The sequence below is a fragment of the Ornithodoros turicata genome, chromosome 1, assembly GCF_037126465.1.
Source record: "Ornithodoros turicata isolate Travis chromosome 1, ASM3712646v1, whole genome shotgun sequence".
NCBI lineage: Eukaryota > Metazoa > Arthropoda > Arachnida > Ixodida > Argasidae > Ornithodoros > Ornithodoros turicata.
In genome coordinates this window covers 156,563,618-156,586,506 of record NC_088201.1, presented here as the reverse complement: position 1 = coordinate 156,586,506, position 22,889 = coordinate 156,563,618, and the positions used below count along the sequence as shown (strand labels likewise).

The window sequence follows — 22,889 nt, the reverse complement described above, 5'->3', positions numbered from 1 at the left end:
GACACAAGTTCGATTCGTAGTGTGTTTCACCGTGACGTCATTATTGTTACTTAATCTTATCATTGATATCATATCACTAAGATTAACTATGTGACGTCACTGATTAACTATCTTATCCACTGACCTCACTGATATGAGGGCTGCGGCCTGGAGTGACGTCATACGTCCTTGATGACGTCATTTCCTGTTTGACGTCATTTCCTGGCTGTAGGGTTAATCTATTCACTACTGCAGGATGAATTCAGGGACTCCGTAAAATCTACCAAGGAGCTACTGCGAGAGTGGGACACGTCGCGCGCTACGCTGATCATCGTCGACGATCACATGACCGACGCCGGTTCCTTGAAGGAGGTGACCGATCTTTTCATTCGGGGTTCTCACCACGCCAACGCGTCAATCTTCTTACTCGTTCAAAACATCTTTTTCGACAGTAGCCATTTTAGAACAATATCCTACAACGCCAGTTATGTCGTCCTGTGGCGCACCGTGCGCAGCGTGCACCAGATGGAACATTTCGGCCAACAGCTATTTGGCAGAAAAAGATTGGAGTATTTTCTGGACGCATATAAACAAGCGATGTCGTCGCCCCACGCATATTTACTCGTGGATCACAACTATATGCACGAGGATCACAGGTTGCGTAGCAATATCTTTCCCGGAGAACGTCAATATATCTACGCTCCGAAATGAATCTCCGCCCTCACCTCACTTTACTCAAAGTACTCTCCACTCTACCCCCTCCACGCCGTCGTGACGTCTTGAGACGTTCGTCCTCGTCCGACATGAAACACCTCTCCGAAATTTGCCTCAATGTATTGAACGGAAAGGTGCTCTAGCTCCAGATACGTTCGCGCGTTTGAAGAAGCACAAACGCTTTTTACGACGGCTTGCCTACAAAAAGATTCACAAGAATCCGCAACGTTTGAAGCGCTATCTGTCTCAGCAGCGAGGACAGGGCGTTCTTTCGTCGGTGGTTCCTCTCCTGCTTTCCGCCGTGTTGAACCTTTTCGCCAATGGCCAAGAGAATTGAAGTGACCACCTCCTCCATCGGAAATATTCTTTCCTCGAAGGAGAGTGACGACGTCAAAGTGAAACTCATACTGCAAGCACTGTATCGCATACTCAAGCAGTACGGATTTGACCCCTACGACAATAAAAACAAGGCGTCCGACGCTACAAATGACTTTGACTATTCGCTCCTCTCTCCAGAGGTGGACGAAGAGGAAGCAGAAAGGGTCGTCTCGGAATTAAAGAAGGTTCTTTCCTGGGATCGCGAGGGTTGTGTCTCCGTGTCGGGCAAGCCCATCAGACACTCCTCCGTTTACGAACTCGTCTTATGGAGGGATATGAGAAACCAGAGGGTGGTTTGGGTGGTGTGGAACGCTATAGAAAAGCGCATCACTTGAGCAAAAAGAAGGCTCTCGCCATTCTCAGAAAGCTGGATGCCTACACGCTCCACCATCCGGTCAGAAGAAAGTTTAATAGGAGACGCATCATCGCGCTCAAGATCAACGACGTGTGGCAAACGGATCTCGCCGATTTTTCAAAATACAAGAGATTCAACGGTGGCTACCGCTACATTCTCGTGGCAATCGATTCCCTCTCCCGCTTTCTGTGCACCCTCCCTCTAAAGACGAAGCGCCCCGCCGAAATGAAAAGGGCCATGATAAGACTTTTTCGGGGAGGTAACGTACCTACACGCATCTTTTGCGACAGAGGCGGGGAATTCTACAACAAGACCGTCAAGGAGTATCTCTCACGAAAGAAGGTACACATGTATTCTACCTTCTCTCCAGTAATCAAAGCATCGCAGGCAGAACGCGTCATACGCACTTTACGCGACAGAATATTCCGTTATTTTAGAGTAACGGGAAAATACCACTTCGTTTCCGCGCTTCCCAAGATCGTGCGCGACTACAACAACACCAAACACAGGACTTTGGGCATCAGCCCGTCCGAAGTCACGCCCGAAAACGAATTGGAGCTGTTCAATAAGATAAATGGGAAGCCCGTCGTACCCTCCGTGAAAAGAAGCTCAAACGGGGGGATAAAGTGAGGGTCCTACTACACAAAAAAGGTTTTCATAAGAGCTCGGAAGGGAGTTGGTCGCCTCAGATTTTCACCGTCTCCCGCCTGAGAGACACCTCTCCTCCCGTCGTACACCTAGAAGATTACCGGGGTAAGGAAGTGGACGGATCTTTCTACCCGGAGGAGGTACTCGTCGTAACTCGAGACGCCAATCAGCCTTGGCCAGTAACGAAAGTGCTGAGAAAGAAGCAACTGAACGGTCAGAGCTTCTCCTTGGTTCGCTGGTTCGGTTACAACAAAGAACACGACAGTTGGGTTCCGAGCAGCGACGTGGTCAAGATTGGGAAATGATGTCAGACATCTACGTCCACCTGCTCTCGAACGCCAGCATGGATAAGTTTCCCTCGAATAAACTCAACGCCTTCACGGTAGCTTTCGATAGTCCGCTTCAGCTCTCGAATCGGTATAAAGTCGGTCTGATGGATCTCAGCATAAGTAACGATTTTTTAAATATCGGCTACGAAAGGCAAGATGCGAAAATCGAGGTTTCTTTCGAGGACACGGTGGAAGCCGGCAGAACTTTTCGTGTCACCTCGGATCTCGAGAGGGATTTGGGAAAAGCCCTTCCGGAATTCGACGTTTCTTTCGCGTACAATAAATCGCGATACGACTTCCTCTTACCCGTGGACGTGAAAGCCGTGGAATTGGACCCTCGGCTCGCGCAAGCGCTCGACGCCTCGCGAGCGTCCCGCGAAGCAGGTCGTGCGGTGAAACCCCCCAAATTGAGCGAACGCGAAGCCACCTCCATCTTATTGGAGCACGCCGCACCCGTCGCTTTCGGCGACGTCACTCTGAATTCGGAAACCACGTCCCTACGGAACACACTCAACAAGTATTTCCAGACGCACAAGATGGAGGCCTCGCTAGAATTCGCGGATAACGTCTACTCTCTGAAAACACCGAAAGGGTTGCACGTACCGGAACCCTTTGTCAAGCTACTACATCTCACAGCCGTCGAGGGACACGAAGAAACGCTACGCGTCTCTCTCCCCGCAGCGCGTCAATTTTCTTTCACGATCAAGACGAAAATTCCTCGATCTTTGCAAGTACATGTGCCTCCCGGCTATTATGCGACGCCGCAAGCACTTCTAAATGCGATTAACCAGCGCGTAGGCGAACGCGCGCGCTTCAGCTTCGACGGAACCGAACAGAAATGTAAAATTCGGCTTTCCGAGGGCACCTCCACCCTAAGACTTTCCGAATACCTGGCCGTGCTTTTGGGCTTCGAATCGCGTACCGTGTTCACGGGGGAGGATGCCACGAGTTCCGTCGAGGTACTCCTGGAACCCCCGTTTCACAACATAATCGTCTACACGGATATCGTGGAACCCACGTACGTGGGGAGCGGGAAAAAAACGATATTAAAAATACTACCCTTTTATTACGAGAAAGACAAGCACGTCGTCACCTACACGTTAGATAACATCCAGTATTTTAACTTGTCTCAATTCGAAATTCCCTCAGTGACGATCGTTCTCGCGGACGAAACGGGAAGACGTTTGCCGTTGCGGTCCAAAGGCAGAACCAATCTAACGTTGCATTTCAAATATGTACCGTAATTCCCCCAAAATAATTCCCGTGTACACGGGACCCCTTTCCCAACGAGGGGGCGGTGTGTTGAGCAACATATCCAAGTTTATCGTTCCCATCTGGCAGCAAATAAAACCGATCGCCAAGAGAACGTTGAAGCGCTTGGCGCGGAATTTGGCCGATGGCGAAGGAATATCGCGCGCAGTAAAAAAGACGGCCATAGCAACGGGGAGAGACGTGCTGGATTCCATGGAGGGCTCTGTAAACAACAATGGGAAGAAACGCCGCAAACGACAACAAAAGGCGCCGACACATGACGCACCTGCAGATATCTTTGGTACGCCGTGAAGGTCACACATCTGCTGCGCGCGCTCCGTCATGACGTCAACGAAAGGAAAAATACAGACGCCGATCTGTCTAACGAGTGATGTGATGATATTCGAACCCCCTTCCATTCAATACGGCATGGAAGATACTTCGTACCAACTTTTTTATCCGGTCAGTGGAGTAAATAATTCCGTGATCGAGTTTTGTATTCAAAATTTGCAAAGGGCACACTTGGATCTCTACGGCAGTTTCGTGTCTTTGACCGTGCGCATTGTTCGCGACGACGGGGAAGAAATGGACGAGAAAGATGTCGTTTTCCCAATAAACCACCTGTTGAGCGGCATGTTTAAGACGGTCACCGTTTATGCGAACAACAAGCTTGTCAGTTCCAACGAGTTGTACGCCTACAGGAGTATTTTGGACGTCGTGCTTCATTCCACGCCCATGGCTCAAGAAACAGTGCACGCGGCTGGACTTTATGTCGAGGACGACGAACATTTAAAGGACGATTACGACGTCTCGTCTCGCGGTCCGAAACAACGTTACGAAGCGACGAAGGGTGGAAAATACTTTAACCTGGTCGGTCAGATCAATACCGACTTGTTTCAACAGCCGCGCCTGATGGTACCTGCCGTCGAAATTCGCGTCCTTTTTCCTATTAAACAACGACGAATTTAAACTCGTATCGGTCCCCAAAGACAAGAAAACGTACAATTACGAGGTGGACATTAAAGAAATGACGTTACACTTGAAAAAGGTGACGCTCGCACCTTCCCTATTTTTGGAATACGAGCGGCGGCTTCAGACCACGCCGGCCATCTACGTGTTACGCGGATTGGAAACCAAGGTGCGAAGCTTGAGTGCCGGGAGCTTGGACGCTCACTTTGAAAACGTTTACCCCGAAAGGGTACCTTCCAAATTATGCGTCGCCCTGCTCGCCACGTCCGACTTTCTCGGCGACATCCAATCGAACCCCTACAAATTCCGTCATTACGACCTGTCTCATTCGATGCTCTCCGTGGACGGCCAGCAAGTGCGAGCCGAGTACGACTTTCAGAACGACCTCGTCAAAATTCCCTACTTTACTTTACTTTACCTTCTTGCAAGAACTGGGAGAGAAACATTTCAAGTATAGCTACGAGCGATTTAAAACGAACGGGTTCCTCCTCTACTTCAACTTGTACGTGGACAAGTGTTCTTCTCCTTCGCATTTGAACGAGTGGCGAAAAGGAAACGTTCGCCTGCAATTACGCTTCGCTAAAGCCCTTCCACACGCGGTCACCGTCCTCTTGATTTCCGAGTGTCCCAAGCTCATGTACGTCGACAAGGACCGTACGGTCACTTTCCCATAAGAAAAGATGTACGAGAGTGACATCTTGGCACTCGTGTCCCTGAACCCCCTCGCTTCCTCCATGCTGAGAGGCATTTGCGCTTCCGACGAAGCCTTCGTTTTACGCAAACCCGGCTATTTAATCATCAATACCGAAGAGCGAAGAAGGCGCGGACAGCACTGGGTGGTCTACCTGAAAAACTACGACGGGTCTGCCGTGTTTTTCGACAGCTACGGACTTCCCCCCATCGAAGCAAACCTTCGAAAGACTTTACCTGTAGTGGACGAGTATAACGACAAGTGTATTCAATTACCCTTTTCGCCTTACTGCGGGCTTTTTTGTATCTACGTAGCCACGCGCATGTCGAAAAGCTACAGCTTGAAAAGTTGTGTATCCATGTTTTCCTGTAACCTCGAAGAGAATGACGAAACAATAAAACGTCTCGTCGTGAGCGAACTCGTTTCGTAAAAAATAGTCTATTTATTTTTTCACGACATACACAAGACCCTTGCGAGACGATCTTCCAACGTGCTGACCCGACGCTCACCGTCGTCGCCGGTCTGCACCGTGACGTCGAGGGATGTGTGGAGAAGCCAGTAGCGACGGACGATAGGTCGGTTGAAACCCGCGTTGATGAGACACGGGTCGACTGTCTCTCTTCGTCTATACTTTTCCAACAGCTCGAGCTCGTAATCTACGAAACGCTTCATTTTCTTTGCAATCTTCCCACTGACGGTGAACAGACGTAAGGGTATCGTCTTGAGAATCGAGCGAAAGTCTCCCTCGCAGCTATCGCCGTGAATATAATCGCGTAATCGCAGCAAGTCCCGATACATTCGCGTTTGCACAAAGGTGGCAAACCTCTGCTCGGGCGTCATCATGACTGAGACGGAATGAGAGTAGACAACCTTTTTTTATTTCTCGTTACTCATGAATTAGGCTCCAGCTTTGGTTTCGTAGCCGGGAAGACAGCCCAAATACGGACGAAGGCTCGAGTCTAACCAATGGCTGGGGTTTCTCGACCAGAGTCCACCGCAACGACATGTAGTCAGTTGATCGCCGATTCGCAAAAAGAAGGTCTTTCGAGGAGGCTTGAAGGTTAGGACCAGGGGTAGATCTCCCGTCAGTAGCCATTCGTAATCTGCAACGAAAGGAGTGTGAGAAACGCGTTTTTTTAACTCAAACACACACACACGTACAATCTTCTTCAGTCACAGAGTGACACTGATGGTCCATCTTCTCCATCTTCCTTCAATAGTCGAAGTCCTTCGCAACGTACGTCGAACGGTACCGTCCGACAGCCGAGAAACGGGCGAATCAATCGGTCCGTCCAATGCTTTTGCTCTGAAAAAATGTGAACGATTATAGAACGTATTAAAAAAATAACGAGGAAGCGTACCTTTGGACCACAATCCACCACAATGAGTGCAGAAGAAGCGGGCGCTGCCAATCTCCCGAAATATGTGAGGCGGGAAAAAAACCGACTTCACGCGCAGCAAAAGTGTTGTACACTGGAAACGAAACTCTTCAAACATTTCGGCGATGATGACGTCATGGGTATTACTTACGAGGATCTACCAAGCTGATCATGATGGAATGACGATCGACCATTCGCTTCGACATTTATAATAAACCTTTGCCTCTCTCTCTATGACGTCATTGAACGTGTTTGAACATGTTAAGACGTCTTTGAACATGTTTGAACATGTTCGGACACGGGCGGCGAACCGTCGAAGTCGCCCCTGGACACACTCGTTCCTCTCTCTTCCTCTTTATGACGTCATTGAACGTGTCTGAAAATGTTTGGACGTGTTTGAACATGTTGTGACGTGTGTAGACACGAACCCCGCAATACGAAAAACGTCACGCAGTACGAATTAGATTGGTGGTTAGTGTGTAGCGCCCAGTGTAGAAGGATCCTGGGTTCGAATCCCACTCTGGGTCTTCTTGTCGTCATGTACAAGTCGTCCCAGAGTGTTAGCTAGAAATTAGTGTCGATGGTATTATCATTGTCATATGCGACATCGCAAAAAGGCGCGAAAGACGGAAGGCGGGGTGGTCAAAGTACAGACGACACCGTCGCAATGCGAGGAGGAGGAGAGCGGTGTAGCGACTATAAAAGGTGCGCAGGTTCTACGACGATTGACAGGAAGCCCACGAGGGCCATCCATCCACGACACGAGGCGTTTCGTGGAGCAAAATATAAGTTGACCGTCTCTGCTGTGAGAGTGTATTCTATGTATGACATTGTTTTTCAGGAACCGATAGCCGCTGTCACCGCATGACACTGAACACAGGAACTCATCCCATCCTCTCTCATCATCAATCTCAAGCGTTCCTCAACTGAAGGGAAAAGTGAGCATTGTTTCGTGAGGGGGAATCTCATACTGATTTTGTTTGACTGCAGTGCCGCGCTGTCTCGTATGTCAGTACGACCCCATCGATGCCATGCTCGTGGCCGTAGAAAGAGAGCACGAAGCTAGAATAGAGAATCTCGGTAATAGCCCAGTCGTCCTTTCAGATGACGACGACGACAGAGACAGTAGTCCGCCTTTCGTAATACCTGAAACGGACGACGACGAACCCCTAGATGGACTTGACAATGCAGACGAATTGCTCATGTGGGAAGGGGATCAGTCGTATGCAGATTTCGTTCCTCTGTCTGGTAGGGTTCGAGATGAATCACCAGATGCAAGCCCAGAATTTCGAAACGAAGCTGAGCCTGTCCAGGGTCGTAGAATCGTTGAATTGAGAGAACACGTCGTAGAGAATCATCCCTCCGTCACGGAGAGACGATTCCTTCCTTTTTTTGTCACAGATGAGGCATTTGACGGAACGGCTACTAGGTACACGCTTCTCTGTTCCCCGCACGACGACAACGTCGACGATTTGCGACTCTATCTACCGAGCATAGCTCCAGTAATCACGCGCGTCGTCGAAGCTTATCCCATGCCTTTCAAATTTTCTCTGTGCTCGAAGGCGCTCATGGTTAAGGACGGAGCCGACAAGTTGACTTCGCATCTCCTTCACGTGAACCTTCACATGAGAGTCGTTCATAACCGCCAAGAAATCGAAGGCGCGATAAATGCTGCCATCGCAGAGTCCTCGCAACGCGTTGAAAACTATGCGAGAGAAGGGTCTGGTTTCACCTCGAACGACGTCCAATGTGTCGACTTAAAACTAACGCGCTTAAAACCGAAGCGGATTGGATGCACGATCGAGCTTCCCGAGCTGCTAAAGAGAAAAACAAAGACTCTCACAAACGTCAAACTTCCGCCGAATCACGAAAACGAGTGTTTCAAGTATAGCGTGCTGGCACTCTTACATCCTTTGAGGAGCAAGCCAAACCTGCATGTAAGATACCACAAGTACATGAATCCTTCCCATCCGGAGACGCGCGTAACGTACTGGCCGCCCTGCTTCCCAGTCACTTACGAAGACATTTCCCTGTGGGAGAGAAAAAACAAAATCTCCGTCTACATCTACGTGTTCGACGAGCAGACGAGTTCGATATCTACCGGACGGGTTCCCTGCACGCTCTATAAGGATAAAGTCCACCTGCTCGAGGTTAGGGAGCATTTCTATGGGATCCGAAAATTTAGCACTTTCATGGGACGAAGTGACTACTTTTATTGCGAGAAATGCACGTCCGGTTACGGAACGAGAGAGGCATTGCAGCAACACGAACGTCTGTGTCGAGACGTAAACGAAGTGATTCTCGAAATGCCAAAAGCGGGGGAGTGTGTCTCCTTCAACAAGATACAGTACATGCATCCCTATCCCTATTTCGCGGTGTTGGACACCGAGAGCGTTTTGGAAAAGGACGCGCTCGTGAAGGACGCCTCGAGTGTGCACAGGATGAGCTCGTATAGCATTGTGCTAGTGAGAAGTTGTGATGGGAAAATAATGGAAGTAGATGGCTATTTGGGACCCAACGCGGCAGAGAAATGCTTGCTCTCGCTCAAGCGATTTAGCGATCAAATCGATAGGTTGAACAGTTGTCCCGCGCCATTGGTCATGAGTATGGAAGACCACTTTCGGCACGCGAGCGCTACACACTGCGAATTTTCTGGAATCGAATTTAACCGACATACGCGGAAGGTATCGCATCACGACCACACCCGCTTCGTAGAGCCCGGTTCTTCGAATTTTGTCGCGACGCTGTGTGATACGTGTAACCTTACGTGTCGTAACACCAAAGAACTCGTTGTGTGCGTGCACAACCTGCAGTACGATTTGAGCTCCCTTCTCCGCCACATGCACGTTCTAAATCTGGGCGAGCCGTGGATCTTCGCCTCGAGCTCGGAAAAGATAAGAGGGTTCAACATTGGCGATCTCCATTTCCGCGATACCACGCAGTTTTTCAACCTCTCCCTGTCGAACCTGGTGGAAACTCTGCTCGCCAGCGGAGGCGAGAGCGCGTTTCATTGTACCCGTCAAATGTTTGGTGACCGTTTCCGACGCCTCTTCAGGAAGGGCATTTACCCGTACACCTTCGTCGACAGTTTCGAAGCGTACAATTTGCCCGCACTACCGCACAAAGGAAGCTTTCAAAAGCGACCTGAACGACCAAGAGATCAGGGACGAGGACTATCAGTACGCCCTCGAGATTTTCGAATTGTTCGAATGTAAGAACCTAGGCGGTTACACGCGTCTCTACGTCACGCTCGACGCCTGTCAGCTCTGCGACGTCGTACTGTATAAAGGAAGATTGCGCTTGAGACGGATAGGTTAGATATCCTACGCACAGTGTCCCTCGCCAGTTACGCGTGGAGCAGCGCTCTGAAGCTCACCAAAGTCAAACTCGAGCTCATGAGCGATCGCGAGATGTACGAAACGATCGAGAAGGGAATCAGGGGAGGCATTTGTAACAGCTTCCACAGATACTGTCGGGCTAATCACGAGGGGTGTGACGATTACGATCCCCAGCAAGAAAAGACTTTTATCCAGTACCTCGACGTGAACAGTTTGTACCCGTACGCGATGACTTTCCATCTCCCGACAGGTGGTTTCGAGTGGGTGGATCCTTCGAGGTGGAGCGAGATCGATTTTCGCAACATTCCTCACGATTCGGAAGTGGGTTACGTGTACGTGGTAGACTTGTCATATCCCGAAGAACTGCACGCGCTCACTAGGAATTTTCCCCTGGCACCCGAACACAGGTGCGTGGACGAGAACGAACTCTCCCCCTACCAACGTCACCTGAAAGATACGTTGGCGCTGAACGCCCCTTCCACAACGAAACTGTTGCTGACGTGCCACGACAAAGAACGCTACGTCGTTCATTATGCACTGCTCGCTCTGTACGTGAGGTTGGGCATGAAATTAAAACGTGTTCACAGCATCCTCTCGTTCCACCAAGACAACTTTTTGCGAACCTTCGTGCAGAGAAACGTCGCGTTGAGGAATGCCGCGAGCACGAAATTCGAGCGACTCCTGTACAAAACCATGTCGAACAGCACGTTCGGTAAGTCGATAGAAAATGTGAGACGGATGAAAAAGTATGCCCTAGCCTACGACAACGAAAGCGCGCTCCGAAAAGCTAGCTCCGTCGACAGTCAGCATTTTCACATTCTGAGTGATACGTGCATCTTGTACGAGATGAAACAACGCCGTATCAAATGCACGCACCCCCTTTACGTGGGCTTTGCCATTCTTGAAATATCCAAAGTCCGAATGTACAGCTTCATCTACGAGTCGTTCTTTTCTCGCTTGACATGTCCAGTGCAATTGATCTATAGCGACACGGACAGCGTATTTTTTTCTCTCACGTGTGAAAGCCTGGTAGAGCAGCTGATGAAGATTGAGAGTGAGTTAGATCTGTCTTCCTATCCGCCAGACCACCCACTTTACAACGACGAGCACGCGAACCAGATGGGGTACTTGTTGTGTCTAATCCATGAGACGGTGCGTAGCAGCAGAACATACTATTATTCTGCTCATACCGAGCGCTCGACCCGGCAGCAGCATGAGTGAGGCACAGCCAACAAAAGACCCGCACACAGCAAAGCAGGCAGCTTATCTACCTTCTGCGCGGGGGCGTGGCCCATAACATACCGGTGCTAACCTTGACTGTTATCACACAACACTTTTCCCTCTCTAATGCAAAGCTAAGGCTGGAAACGATCTGGTGGGCGTCGTTCTCGTAGGGGGTATCGTCTAGGAAGTTCGCTTCCATCTGAGGCACTTTGCTGAGAAGTTCCTTGCGAAGGCGTTCCTTGACAGTCGAGAACAACTGGGACTTCGTTGTGCCGTCGTGGGGAACCCTGGACCACTGCCTCCGAGGAGACTTCCGTTGAATCATCGGTGGCGGGGCCGTCGAACCAAGCGTGTCCACTTGCAACAGGAACTCTTCGTAGTTGGTCCAAATGTCGCCGCCACAGTAAAGTTCCGTACGGTGTGCTAACCTGCACTCTGTAAGAAACTGGTCCAGTCTGATTAAGGATCACACCACGTAACCACCTTTGCCCTCCCCGAAAATTACGCGCCATCACAATGTCACCAACGTTTAGGGTTCGTTTCGGAGTACGCCGATGTGGAGACCGCACGAACTGTTTATGTTGCACTGAACGTTCAACACAAGGTTTTACAAGATCTAGACGGGAACGTAAGTTCCGTCCGAACAACAGTCTAGCTGGCGTTTCTCCTGTCGTTGCGTGCGGCGTATTCCGATACTGAAGAAGGAAACGGTCCAAGGCGATATTCAGTCGTGATGTATTTTCACACTTTCGAAGCGCTGACTTAAGCGATTGCACAAACCTTTCGGCCAAACCGTTACTGCTCGGATGATAAGGGGCTGTGGTTACCGATCTCACTCCCATTTGTTGCAAAAAGTCTTTAAATTCCCGAGAAACAAAGGGTTGACCATTATCAGTAACAAACGAATCCGGAATGCCGAATCTGCAGAACAGGTTATGCAACTTGTCAATGGTACACTCCGCAGTTGTTTTCTGCATAACAAAAACCTCAGGCCACTTCGAATGGGCGTCTACAATAACGAAAAACATGCGCCCTCTAAAGGGTCCTGCGAAGTCCGCGTGAAGTCTTCGCCATGGGGCTGTTGGCCAAGACCACGGGTGAAGCGGGGCTCTCGGCGGAGCGTGTTGCACTTGTTGGCACTCAAGACATGCGGACACTTTTAATGCTATGTCAGAGTCTATGGTAGGCCACCACGCGTAACTTCGGGCTAGCTCTTTGGTTCTGACTATCCCCTGATGGCCGTCATGTAGCTTGTCGAAGATGGTCGCTTGCAACTTCGGCGGTATCACCACCCTCATCCCATACATGATGCAGCCCTCGTGCACAGTCAGTTCATTTCTTCTGTTAAAGTAAGGCTTTAAAACTGGGTCTGTAACACAGGCTGGCCATCCCAGGAGAATTAGCTCACGGACGCGACGCAACGTCGGGTCGCGGTCCGTTTCCCTAGCCACATCTCTGCTTCTAATGGGCATCGTTTCAAGACGTAATGCGTAAAACATTTCAACATCCGCTTCTTCTGCTGGCTCATCGCAGTTTAACGGCAATCTTGACAAGAAATCCGCTTCTACGTTACTTCTTCCTTGCTTGTACTGTAACACGTATGTATATGCGGAAAGAAAAACTGCCCATCGTTGTAACCTCGCTGCTGCAATAGCTGGAATGCCAGTCTTCGGTCCAAGTATTGTTTGCAAGGGTTTGTGGTCTGTTATTAGCGTGAACTCTCTCCCGTAGAGATAATAATGAAATTTCTTCACGGCGAAAATGAGCGCAAGCGCTTCGCGCTCAAGTTGCGAATATCCTTGTTCCACCTGCGTAAGAGTTCGTGATGCGTAGGCTATAGGGCGCACTGTTCCGTCCGTTAACGTGTGCGAAAGAACCGCACCCACTCCATAAGCAGACGCGTCAGCCGCCAGTTGCAAGGGTAATCGCGGGTCATAATGCACTAGGACCGGTGCCTGCGTGATGAGCTCCTTAATCTTCGTGAAGGCGTTCTCACATGCTTTATCCCAGCGCCAGCTAACGTCGTCGCACAAAAGTCTGTTTAATGGAAAAGCAATGGTCGCCAGTTTCGGAACGAACTTTCCGTAGTAGTTTACGAGTCCTAGAAGGGATCGTAGCTGATGCTTATCCTTCGGTTCCGGGGCGTCCACAATTGCTTTGACTTTCAGCGGCGATGTGTGTACTCCTTCTGCACTTATCACATGACCCAGGTATTGCAGATTGTCTTTGAAAAATTCACACTTCTCACGCTTCACGCGTACACCGTGTTCGTTCAGTCTTTTTAACACTGCTTCAAGATTAGCCAGATGTTCATCTGATGAGGCGCCCGTGACCACAATGTCATCAAGAAAACACGACACCTTCGGCAAGTCCTTCAATATGTTGTCCATAATGCTCTGAAAAATTCCCGGTACCGACGCTATTCCGAACGGAAGACGGTTCATTTGATAGAGACCCTTGTGCGTACTGAGCGTTAAATATTTCTTGGAATCCTCGCACACTTCCACCTGCTGATACGCCCTACGGAGATCGATTTTTGCGAACTTCTGTCCTCCAGCCATCGTTACGAGCAATTCGTCTACCCTGGGTAGGGGGTAACGGTCAATGTCGAGCTGCAGATTAATCGTTGTCTTGTAATCACCGCACAGTCTAATTGTTCCATCTTTCTTCACCACTGGCACTAACGGGGTAGCGAACTCACTAGTGGTTGTCGCGGCGATGATTTCCAATTCTTCCAGCTTCCTCAACTCATTTTCAACAGCTGGCAGCAACGCAACGGGTACACTACGAGCCTTCACAAACCGCGGGCGACTACCTTCTTTCAAGAACAGGCGTGCTTTCTCACCTCTAATGGTTCCGAGCTCGTCGTTAAAAATGGCCTTGTACTTCTCCAGGAGAGTACCGAGTTCCTGCTGACGGTCCGTGCACTCGAGAGTTCCACAGTTGCGGAGTTCTTTGATGCCACAAATCGCTGGCCAATCTAGTAGGAGGTGCTGCAACCACTCTCTTCCCAGAAGAGGCGGTCCATGCTGGTTGACCACGTACTGACCACGTGGAAACCCTCCGCGCCTACTCACGATACCTTACTCGTCATCCCGCCCACCACTTGCGGGACATCGACCATGACTGCCCTGCGTCGGCATTCGGTGCCGCTGTCCGGCGACTGAAGGTGTCGGTCCCATCAACTGCGTCTACTTCGTCTTACACCCCACCAATGTGGTCGATGGTCACGCCCACCGTGTACACACATATCCCTGGCATCACGAGCAAAAACGACCATCCCCCGCCTGTCCTGCGGTACCTCGTGCTGGAGCACCTGGACGCCCTACACAGCCAGCGACTGCAGATATATACCGACGGCTCGGTCTCCGCGGGCGTCTCCACAGCAGCACTGTTCCTCCCTTCCGAAAACATCGAACAAGCCTTCAAGCTTCCCCACGAAACGTCGCCCACCGAAGCGGAGCTTGTAGCCATTCACGAAGCACTGAAGCTTGTATCCGCTCGTCCACCTGGAAGCTGGACAGTCCTCACAGACAGCAAGTCGGCGCTGGAGGCACTGTCTTCGCCTCGCTCGCAAGTGGTTTCTGACATCCGCTTACTGATCCTGGTTGTGCACAACCTCCTCGTCACCTCCGGCCACTCCGTGTGGTTTCAGTGGGTGCCAAGCCACATTGGCTTGCCGGGAAACACACGTGCCGACACAGCAGCGAAGCGCGCTCATGGCGCAGCTGAGTGCAACACTGTCATCCCGTTATCACCATCCGTCTGCCGCATACACATCCGCCGGCGCGTTTCCTTCGACACCCACCTCTTCATGGAAAACACTGTCGCAGCCAACACCTTCCTCCACCGCATTGACCCGAAGATGGCCTTCAGTGTGTCGCTACGGCTGTCTCGAAAGGAAGAGTCGGCTCTGCATCGTCTTCGCCTGAATGTCGCCCGTACTCCATCGTTCCTGTTCAAGATCAAGCAGCGTCCCTCTTCGGCGTGCCCCTCCTGCTCCACCGACGCCGACACCCATCATTTACTCATGACCTGCCCAAGATATGCCGCTCCTCGGACCGCACTCACGCACCGTCTATCTGCCCTGGGGCACAGAGACCTGTCTTTGGCCACCCTACTGGGCCCCGTAGGGCAGAAGCAATGGGCTGTTACCAGAGCGCTCATATGCTTCCTGGGTGACACTGGGCTCCTGGACTGCCTCTGAGCGGTCGTGTACTCATGCCCCTCTGCTGCCCATGTGCCGCTTGCGTCTTTCTCCCTTTCTGTTTTTTTTTTCCTTTTCTTTCTTTTCTTTTTACAAGGAATAGCAAGTCGGCTCCTGCCTGGCTGACCTTTCCTTTTTACCTGCCTCTTTTTTTTTCGCAATAAACATATCCCCCCCCCCACGTACAGAGGAACTGTTGCTACTTGCTTGTTGTACTTTACTTGGACATCCACGACGCCCTTCGGGATCACCAGCTGTCCCGTGTATGTCCTAAGCTTGATAACTGTAGATCTGAGAGCCTGCGCAGGAAACAGGTCTTGAAAATCTTTGCATGAAACAACAGACACCGCTGCGCCGGTATCCAACTCCATTCGTAGGGGTATCCCATTAATATGCACTTCAACAAACAACGGCGTGCGTCCGCCGACCTTGACTTCCTGCAGTGGCACCGATAACGTTTGCATTGACCTTGTTGTGCGCTTCCCTGTGCCTCTGCCGTGAGTACTCGTTCTCAACCTACAAGCTCGTGAGATATGGCCTTTCTTCTTACAATGGAAACAGACTGCCGATAAGAACGGGCACGCTTGCGATGCGTGTTTGGTGGATGCGCACCTTAAACACAGTTTTCCCGGTTGATTAAATTCTTTCATCTTAAGCAGTCCTTCCGTACTATCTTCTTTGGCATGCGTAGCTGTGGCATTACGGGCCGCGCTTTCTAATGCTTGCGCCTTATCAATTGCCTTCTGAAATGTTAGGTTCTTGTCTTCCGTAAATAAGACCCTTTGAAATTCCACACGCTGTAGCCCACAAACAAACCTGTCCCTCAGGGACTCGTCCAAAAATGCGCCGAAATTACAAGTTTCAGCAAGCTTCCGTAATGCTGCAGCAAAATCCTTAATGCTTTCGCCGTCTAGCTGAGTACGTTGGTGGAATTTCGCTCGCTCACCAATGATAGAAGGCTTCGGGGCGTAGTACTCCTGCAGTAACTGCAGTATCTCTTTAAAAGTCTTTTTTGAAGGAACGTCCGGGCTTGTGAGAGACTTCAAAAGTGCGTATGTTTTTGGCCCGATAATACTAACGACGGCGTCTACCTTGTGGTCATCCTCAATGCGGTTGACATTCAAATAGGACTGAAGTCTTTCTTCATACGCTGTCCAGTCACTAGTAGACTCATCAAGAGACTCTAGGAAACCTACTTGAGCAATGCGTGTTGCCATATCCCTCGAAGTTGTTACTGTACTGCCCTGAGAATTCTTTCCGGAGATGGTGGGTCGTACGTCCAGCTCGTCGCTAATATGTTGTGTCTAATCCATGAGACGGTGCGTAGCAGCACAACATACTTTTATTCTGCTCATACCGAGCGCTCGACCCGTCAGCAGCATGAGTGAGGCACAGCCAACAAAAGACCCTCACACAGCAAAGCAGGCAGCTTATCTACCTTCTGCGCGGGGGCGTGGCCCATAACATACCGGTGCTAACCTTGACTGTTATCACACAACAGTACTTCAAAGACGAGACGGGGGGCGGAGTTATTCAGGAAGTCGTAGCCATCCGAGCGAAAATGTACAGCATTCTCTTGGCTGGGACACACAAACAGATCGCGAGAGCCAAAGGAGTTAAGAAAGACGTGGTGCGGAAACATTTATTGCACGAAGTGTACCGAGATTCTCTGTTCAATGAAAAGGCGGTCTCTCAGAAGCAGTGCACCATCCAGAGTATAAAGCAAACGATGTACACCATTTCGAGACTCAAGAAGAGCTTGGTCCCCTACGACGACAAACGCTATCTCGTGGATGCCGTACACTCCTTCCCTTATGGGAGCTGCGAATACGGTAAGCTTTCCTAGTGTTTTGACGCGTATCGCATTACGATAGTACTCCCTCTTTGTGCAGCACCGGAAAACCCGGAAGAGAGCCCGAGACCGTCGACGTCAGGCATCGAGTAACCGTGGAACAAAGAGCTGCACGCGCATGTAATCGAGAATAAAAGTTCTAGTCGAGACATGCTTCTCTCTCTCTCTCTCTCGCAGACAGGAGAAGCACGGGACATCGTGGCAGTGTGGTAGCGGAATGGGTGTACGAAAAGAATTACCATTCCGTCATCGTGCTGGCGCAGTGACCCGCGCAATGACGGCGCTGCGATGAAGATTCCCCTTTTCTGGCACGTCTGATCTCACGTACGCAGCATTACGAGATGATCAGACAAGGGAGGGAGGGTGCAGGTATCTATTGACCAACTCTTTTGTTTGTATTCAATAAACATGTTTCAGTGAAAGAACACGCAGAGTCTCGTCAAAGTTATTCGGACTGTTTAATGCGTTGCATGTCAATAACCAATCGGTATTTCAATAAATCAATGACAAGGTTGGCGATGTAGACTGCTTGCAAATGTCGCTGCTTCCGCACGGCGTGCTTAATATGAGCGATGGCACGAGCGAGAAGGTCCACGATGTCTGCAGCGATGTAGTTGAATTCTGCGTTGGACAAGCTCACAAATTCGCTCATTAGTCCCAGGGGTCCGTCAGGAACCGTTATGCAGACGTTCTTGTAACGGGCGTAGATCCGACGCACCATCTCCTGCATCGGCCCTGGCGAGATCTCTCCTACATTGCCAAAGCCTACCATGTCTATCACGTAGCGAAAAGCAGTGATGACGAGCTCGTTGCGGGGACTTTCGCCGTTGAAACATTCCTTCTCCACTTCTTCCCAAGAAGCGTGGGTGCGGGAACAATTTTGTAAAGAGTGGTAGCTGAACATCTTCACGTAGTGATGACGCGAGCGCGGTGCGCGCTGCCTTTATACAGATAAACGCGCGCGCAAAGAAACGAAAGTGAAACTCAGAAGCCACCCGTCGCGGCAAGGAGCGCGCGCAGCAGAGAGCCGAAACCGAAAACACCCGCGGCCGGCGCAACGGGCGCTAGGAGCGCACGCGCGCGCATGCGCGGACGGGTGGAGCAGAGGGCGCGCGCGCATCCATAACTGCCGCGGCGCGTCGCCTCACTCAGTTGCTCTCGGGCTGTCGCGGAAGACGGACATGCGCTCCGCGCGCTCGCTCAGTTTCTGGCTGGCTCTCGTAGAGAGCAGACGTGTGTTCTCCGCGCTCGCTCAGTTTCTGCCTGGAAGTTGCTGCGGGGGAAAAGGTGAGTGATTTGACGCGCTCCTTTTCTCGTATGTTTGCCGTGTTTAGCGGTGACAGCGCTCGTGCTAAGCCTTTTCTCGCATGTTTAGACTTGTTTTGCGGTGTCCAAGCCTGTTGACGCATGTTTAGCGATGTGTGGTTCCCGCCTTGTGTTAGCTGCATAGTGTTGAGGTTAGGCCTAAGCGATCGCCCCCCCGTAAGCCTTTTTCCTCGTATGTTTAGACTTGTTTTGCGGTGAGCAAGCCTGTTGACGCATGTTTAGCGATGTGTGGTTCCCGCCTTGTGTTAGCTGCGTAGTGTTGTGGTTAGGCCTAAGCGATCGTCCCCGTAAGCCTTTTTCCCCGATGTGTACTGTTTTCTGTTTAGCAGTAGCGGTTAGACCTTCTCTCTCGCATGCCTAGACTTGTTCAGCAGTGCTGCCATTTTTACCTGCCGCTAGTATCTTGTTCTCTGTTTTTCTCGTCTAGAGCTATTATGGTGGCGCCATCTGGTGTGATGCCTTGCAACTAAGTGGCCACCTGTCGTCGATCTCTGCAACTGCTGGGTGCAAACTACCAACATGGCGGGCGCTGGTCACTCGGGTGTTGCGGAGCGGCTTCTTCGCCGCGGCATCGTTGATTTTCGAATAAATTGTTTCTCTCCACTCTATTTTTATCTTTTTATTTTATTTTCTGCCTATTTTTTTATTTTTTATGATCACGATTATCCGGAAACGCACAACTGGTCTGGACGCGAGATAGACATTCCCCAATTAGTGTGATGGCTCCCTGGAGGGTGCTGATTAATGTGGGGGGTCCCAATTAGCTCTAATTGCTAATTAATGGCGTCCAGACGAAGATGTGCGTTTCCGGATAAACGTGATCAGTACTTACTACTTGTGTATACAGTATTTAGAGTATTCATAAAATATTTAAAAGAAGCAATACCCAAAAATCTGTATATTTAAATATAATTATAAATACATTTTTCGAGTCTGTATTTAAATACAGAATATAAATACGTGTATTTATATTTTAAATAGTATTTTAATTACAATGTAGTTAAATACTGCCCATCCCTGGAATGAAATAACGAATCTGTTCGTGTGAAAAATAAACAAAATGATTCACGCGTGGTTCTTGCTGTAATAACCACGTAGGATACATATCGTTAGCAAATTCATCCAATTCTCATTCATTAGCTTTCCCCGGAGATGAAAAGAATCATCCAAAGCACGTGTGGAAAAGGGTACAACATCGTTTCCGTGGTAAACAAAATGATTCACACGTGGTTCTTGCTGTATAAAATGGCGTAAATGCAGGCTAGCTGGTGGATAAATTCCATGATAGGCAAGCCTGAGCGATGGGCAAGACACGTAAACAAACATAACCACGAAGGCCCTTCGTGTTTATGTTTGTTTACGTGTCTTGGCCATCGCCTAGGCTTGCCTATCATGGAATTTGCTGTATAAACAACGAAGGATACATATCGTTAGCAAATTCATCCAATTCTCATTCATTAGCTTTCCTCGGAGATGAAAAGAATTATCCTAAGAACGTGTGGAAAAGGGTACAACATCGTTTCCGTGGTGTAGTGGTTATCGCGTGTGCTTCACACGCACAAGGTCCTCGGTTCGATCCCGAGCGGAAACAGGTACGCCGTAGTGTTTTTGTCCTAGCGCGGGTATTTTCGTTAGATGCATGCGTAGGGAATGAAATAACGAATCTGTTCGTGTGAAAATAAACAAAATGATTCACACGTGGTTCTCGCTGTATAAAATGGCGTAAATGCAGCCTAGCTGGTGGATAAATTCCATGATAGGCAAGCCTGAGCGATGGGCAAGACACGTAAACAAACATAAACACGAAGGGCCTTCGTGTTTATGTTTACGTGTCTTGCCCATCGCTCAGGCTTGCCTATCATGGAATTTGCTGTATAAACCACGAAGGATACATATCGTTAGCAAATTCATCCAATTCTCATTCATTAGCTTTCCTCGGAGATGAAAACAATCATCCTAAGAACGTTTGGAAAAGGGTACAACATCGTTCCGTGGTGCAGGGGGAGTCTACATCCGGCTGTCGATGAGTGCGGACGCAGGTGTTCCGGGCTCCGCCGTAGTAGGCTGTATGGCTAAGCCTAGCCGGGTTGAAGAAGGAAAACGTGTTTTGAAAGACAACGTGAAATACAGGATCATCATGCCAGCTGTGCCTACAGGTGCCGTTTCACGCAATACGCTTTTTTTGCACGCGAAACGCAAAGGAAGACCGTACAACGTTAATCATTTTGGCCAAACGATGCAAGGCTTAGTGAAAAGAGAAGACGTTGCTACATTCGGCGTATTTCAGTACAATCACGTGTGGGCAATCACTTTCCATAGCGTTGCTGAGAAAGAAAAACTGCTTGCTCGAAAAGAACTGACTGTAAAGGGACAACGATGTGTTATCATAGACCCTAACCGGGAAAAAATTGACGTGAAAATACATGGGCTTCCTGGTAATGTGCCAGACGTGGAAGTGCATAAAGCCTTCGAGACATATGGAAAGGTTACCGATATACGACGAGAGAAGTGGAAAGTTTCGTTTTTTGAAGACGTTGATTCAACTACGCGGCAAGCAAATATCTGCCTAAAAGATGATTCATCAGCCGATAACCTACCGCATCAAATGTACATCGCAGGGTGCCGGGTCCTCGTAGCTGTACCAGGAAGACCGCAAATGTGCTTGAGGTGTAAGCAAATCGGGCATATCAGAAAACAGTGCCACGCTCCTTGGTGTAGAACGTGTCGTACATTTGGACATCAGGAGGAGGAATGTGTCAAAACATATGCGTCGCGGGCAAGGAAAGCGAACGAAGTTGGGGCAGAACTGTATATTGTGGAAGGTGAAGAAGTCAGCCAAACAAAGAGAGCAGAAGATCAAAGCCGGGAGGGATGTGAAGTAGAAAAAGAGAGTCAAGTAGAACAACAGCTTGACAGAGACGAGGAAACAGAAAGGGATGAAGAAATGTATGAAGGGGACATAACATTTAAAAGGAAAGGCGAAAATAAAAAATCGCGTGTAACAGACGCAAAGAACACAGAGCGGCAGTGGAATATGATGAAAACGAAAAAAGGAAATTCCACTGCTAACGACATGTTGAGGCCACTGCCAACACAAGTGGACTCATCGCAACTAGACGATATGGGCTTTCTAGCAACATAGTCAACATAGCGTAAAGTGTCTCAACGGCGCCGTAACAACACCATGGAGAGAGCCATAACTGTCGCAACACTAAATATAAGGGGACTGAACTCACGGAAGAAACAATATCAGTTGAAACGCTATCTTGAAAATTTTCCTGAAATAGACGTACTTGCAGTGCAAAAAACGGAGATCAGCACACAGAAAGAAGCAGATTCTCTCGTATCTAGCTGCTTCATCAAGTCTTACGATGTTGTCGTAAGTCATGCCGAGGGATTATCAGCGGGTTGTCTGCTGATGCTGGGAAAGCTAGACTGTTTTGTACCAATATCACATGCGGTAGATGACAAAGGCCGAATTGCAATGCTAGATGTTCTGATTAACAACGGAATTTGGCGATTTATAAACGTCTATGTTCCCAATGAAACGCAAGATAGAACAGCGTTCCTTTTAAGTCTAAGAAGCTACATGAGTGATGTATATAAAACGGTGCTATTGGGAGATTTCAACTGTACGCTAAACAAAAGAGACCGAAGTAAGCAACAAATGGGCAACGACCAAAGTATTGAAGTATTTAAGGGGATACTCGGAGACTACGGGATGTTTGATGTAGCGGAGAAATACCTCAAAGACGTGTCCTTTATACACATTTTCAAGGTACTGCACACGCTAGACTAGATATAATTTACTTTGCAACTACAAGCTCACCAAGAGTCATGCAATATATGGTACATTCAACGTATTTCAGTGATCACTGTCTGGTTATGGCATCGTTGGCCAGGCTCGTACAGAAAAACGGGATCGTACTGGGTGGCATCTGTGGAAATTCAACACGGCTTTGCTCGACGATCAGGAATTTGATGACTTCGACTTCGTAAAGAACGGGATCATTGAAATAATCACAGGAAAAGGCAGCTGGATAGTGGCGTGGGAAGAGCTCAAACTGAAATTGCGAGCCTTTGCAATACAGCGGAGCAACATTTTGGCCTTCCAAAGAAACCACCGTCAGAAAGAGCTTGAAAAGGCACTAGTGAATGTAATGCATATGGAATCAAGACAGCCAGGAGAATTTTCGGAAGACATGGCCAGGATAAAGCTAGAGATGAACCTGATAGCAGAGCACATATA

At 49.4% G+C, this 22,889-nt stretch overlaps 1 protein-coding gene, 1 long non-coding RNA gene and 1 other non-coding gene across 3 annotated transcripts; all 3 read left to right on the top strand.

The window, feature by feature from the left end:
• The first annotated feature begins 14,478 nt into the window (after positions 1-14,478).
• LOC135388078 (uncharacterized) lies at positions 14,479-16,498 on the top strand. The gene is made up of 2 exons (XM_064617389.1): positions 14,479-15,384; positions 16,481-16,498. The coding sequence occupies exons 1-2, from the start codon at positions 14,479-14,481 to the stop codon at positions 16,496-16,498; spliced, it is 924 nt and encodes a 307-aa protein (XP_064473459.1).
• A 1,990-nt stretch (positions 16,499-18,488) lies between these two features.
• LOC135371529 (uncharacterized) lies at positions 18,489-19,243 on the top strand. Its single transcript, XR_010415631.1, has 2 exons — positions 18,489-18,601; positions 19,068-19,243. It is a non-coding gene; the product is annotated as an uncharacterized LOC135371529 (long non-coding RNA).
• A 915-nt stretch (positions 19,244-20,158) lies between these two features.
• On the top strand, positions 20,159-20,231 carry Trnav-cac (transfer RNA valine (anticodon CAC)). Its single transcript has one exon. It is a non-coding gene; the product is annotated as a tRNA-Val (tRNA).
• Positions 20,232-22,889: the final 2,658 nt, after the last annotated feature.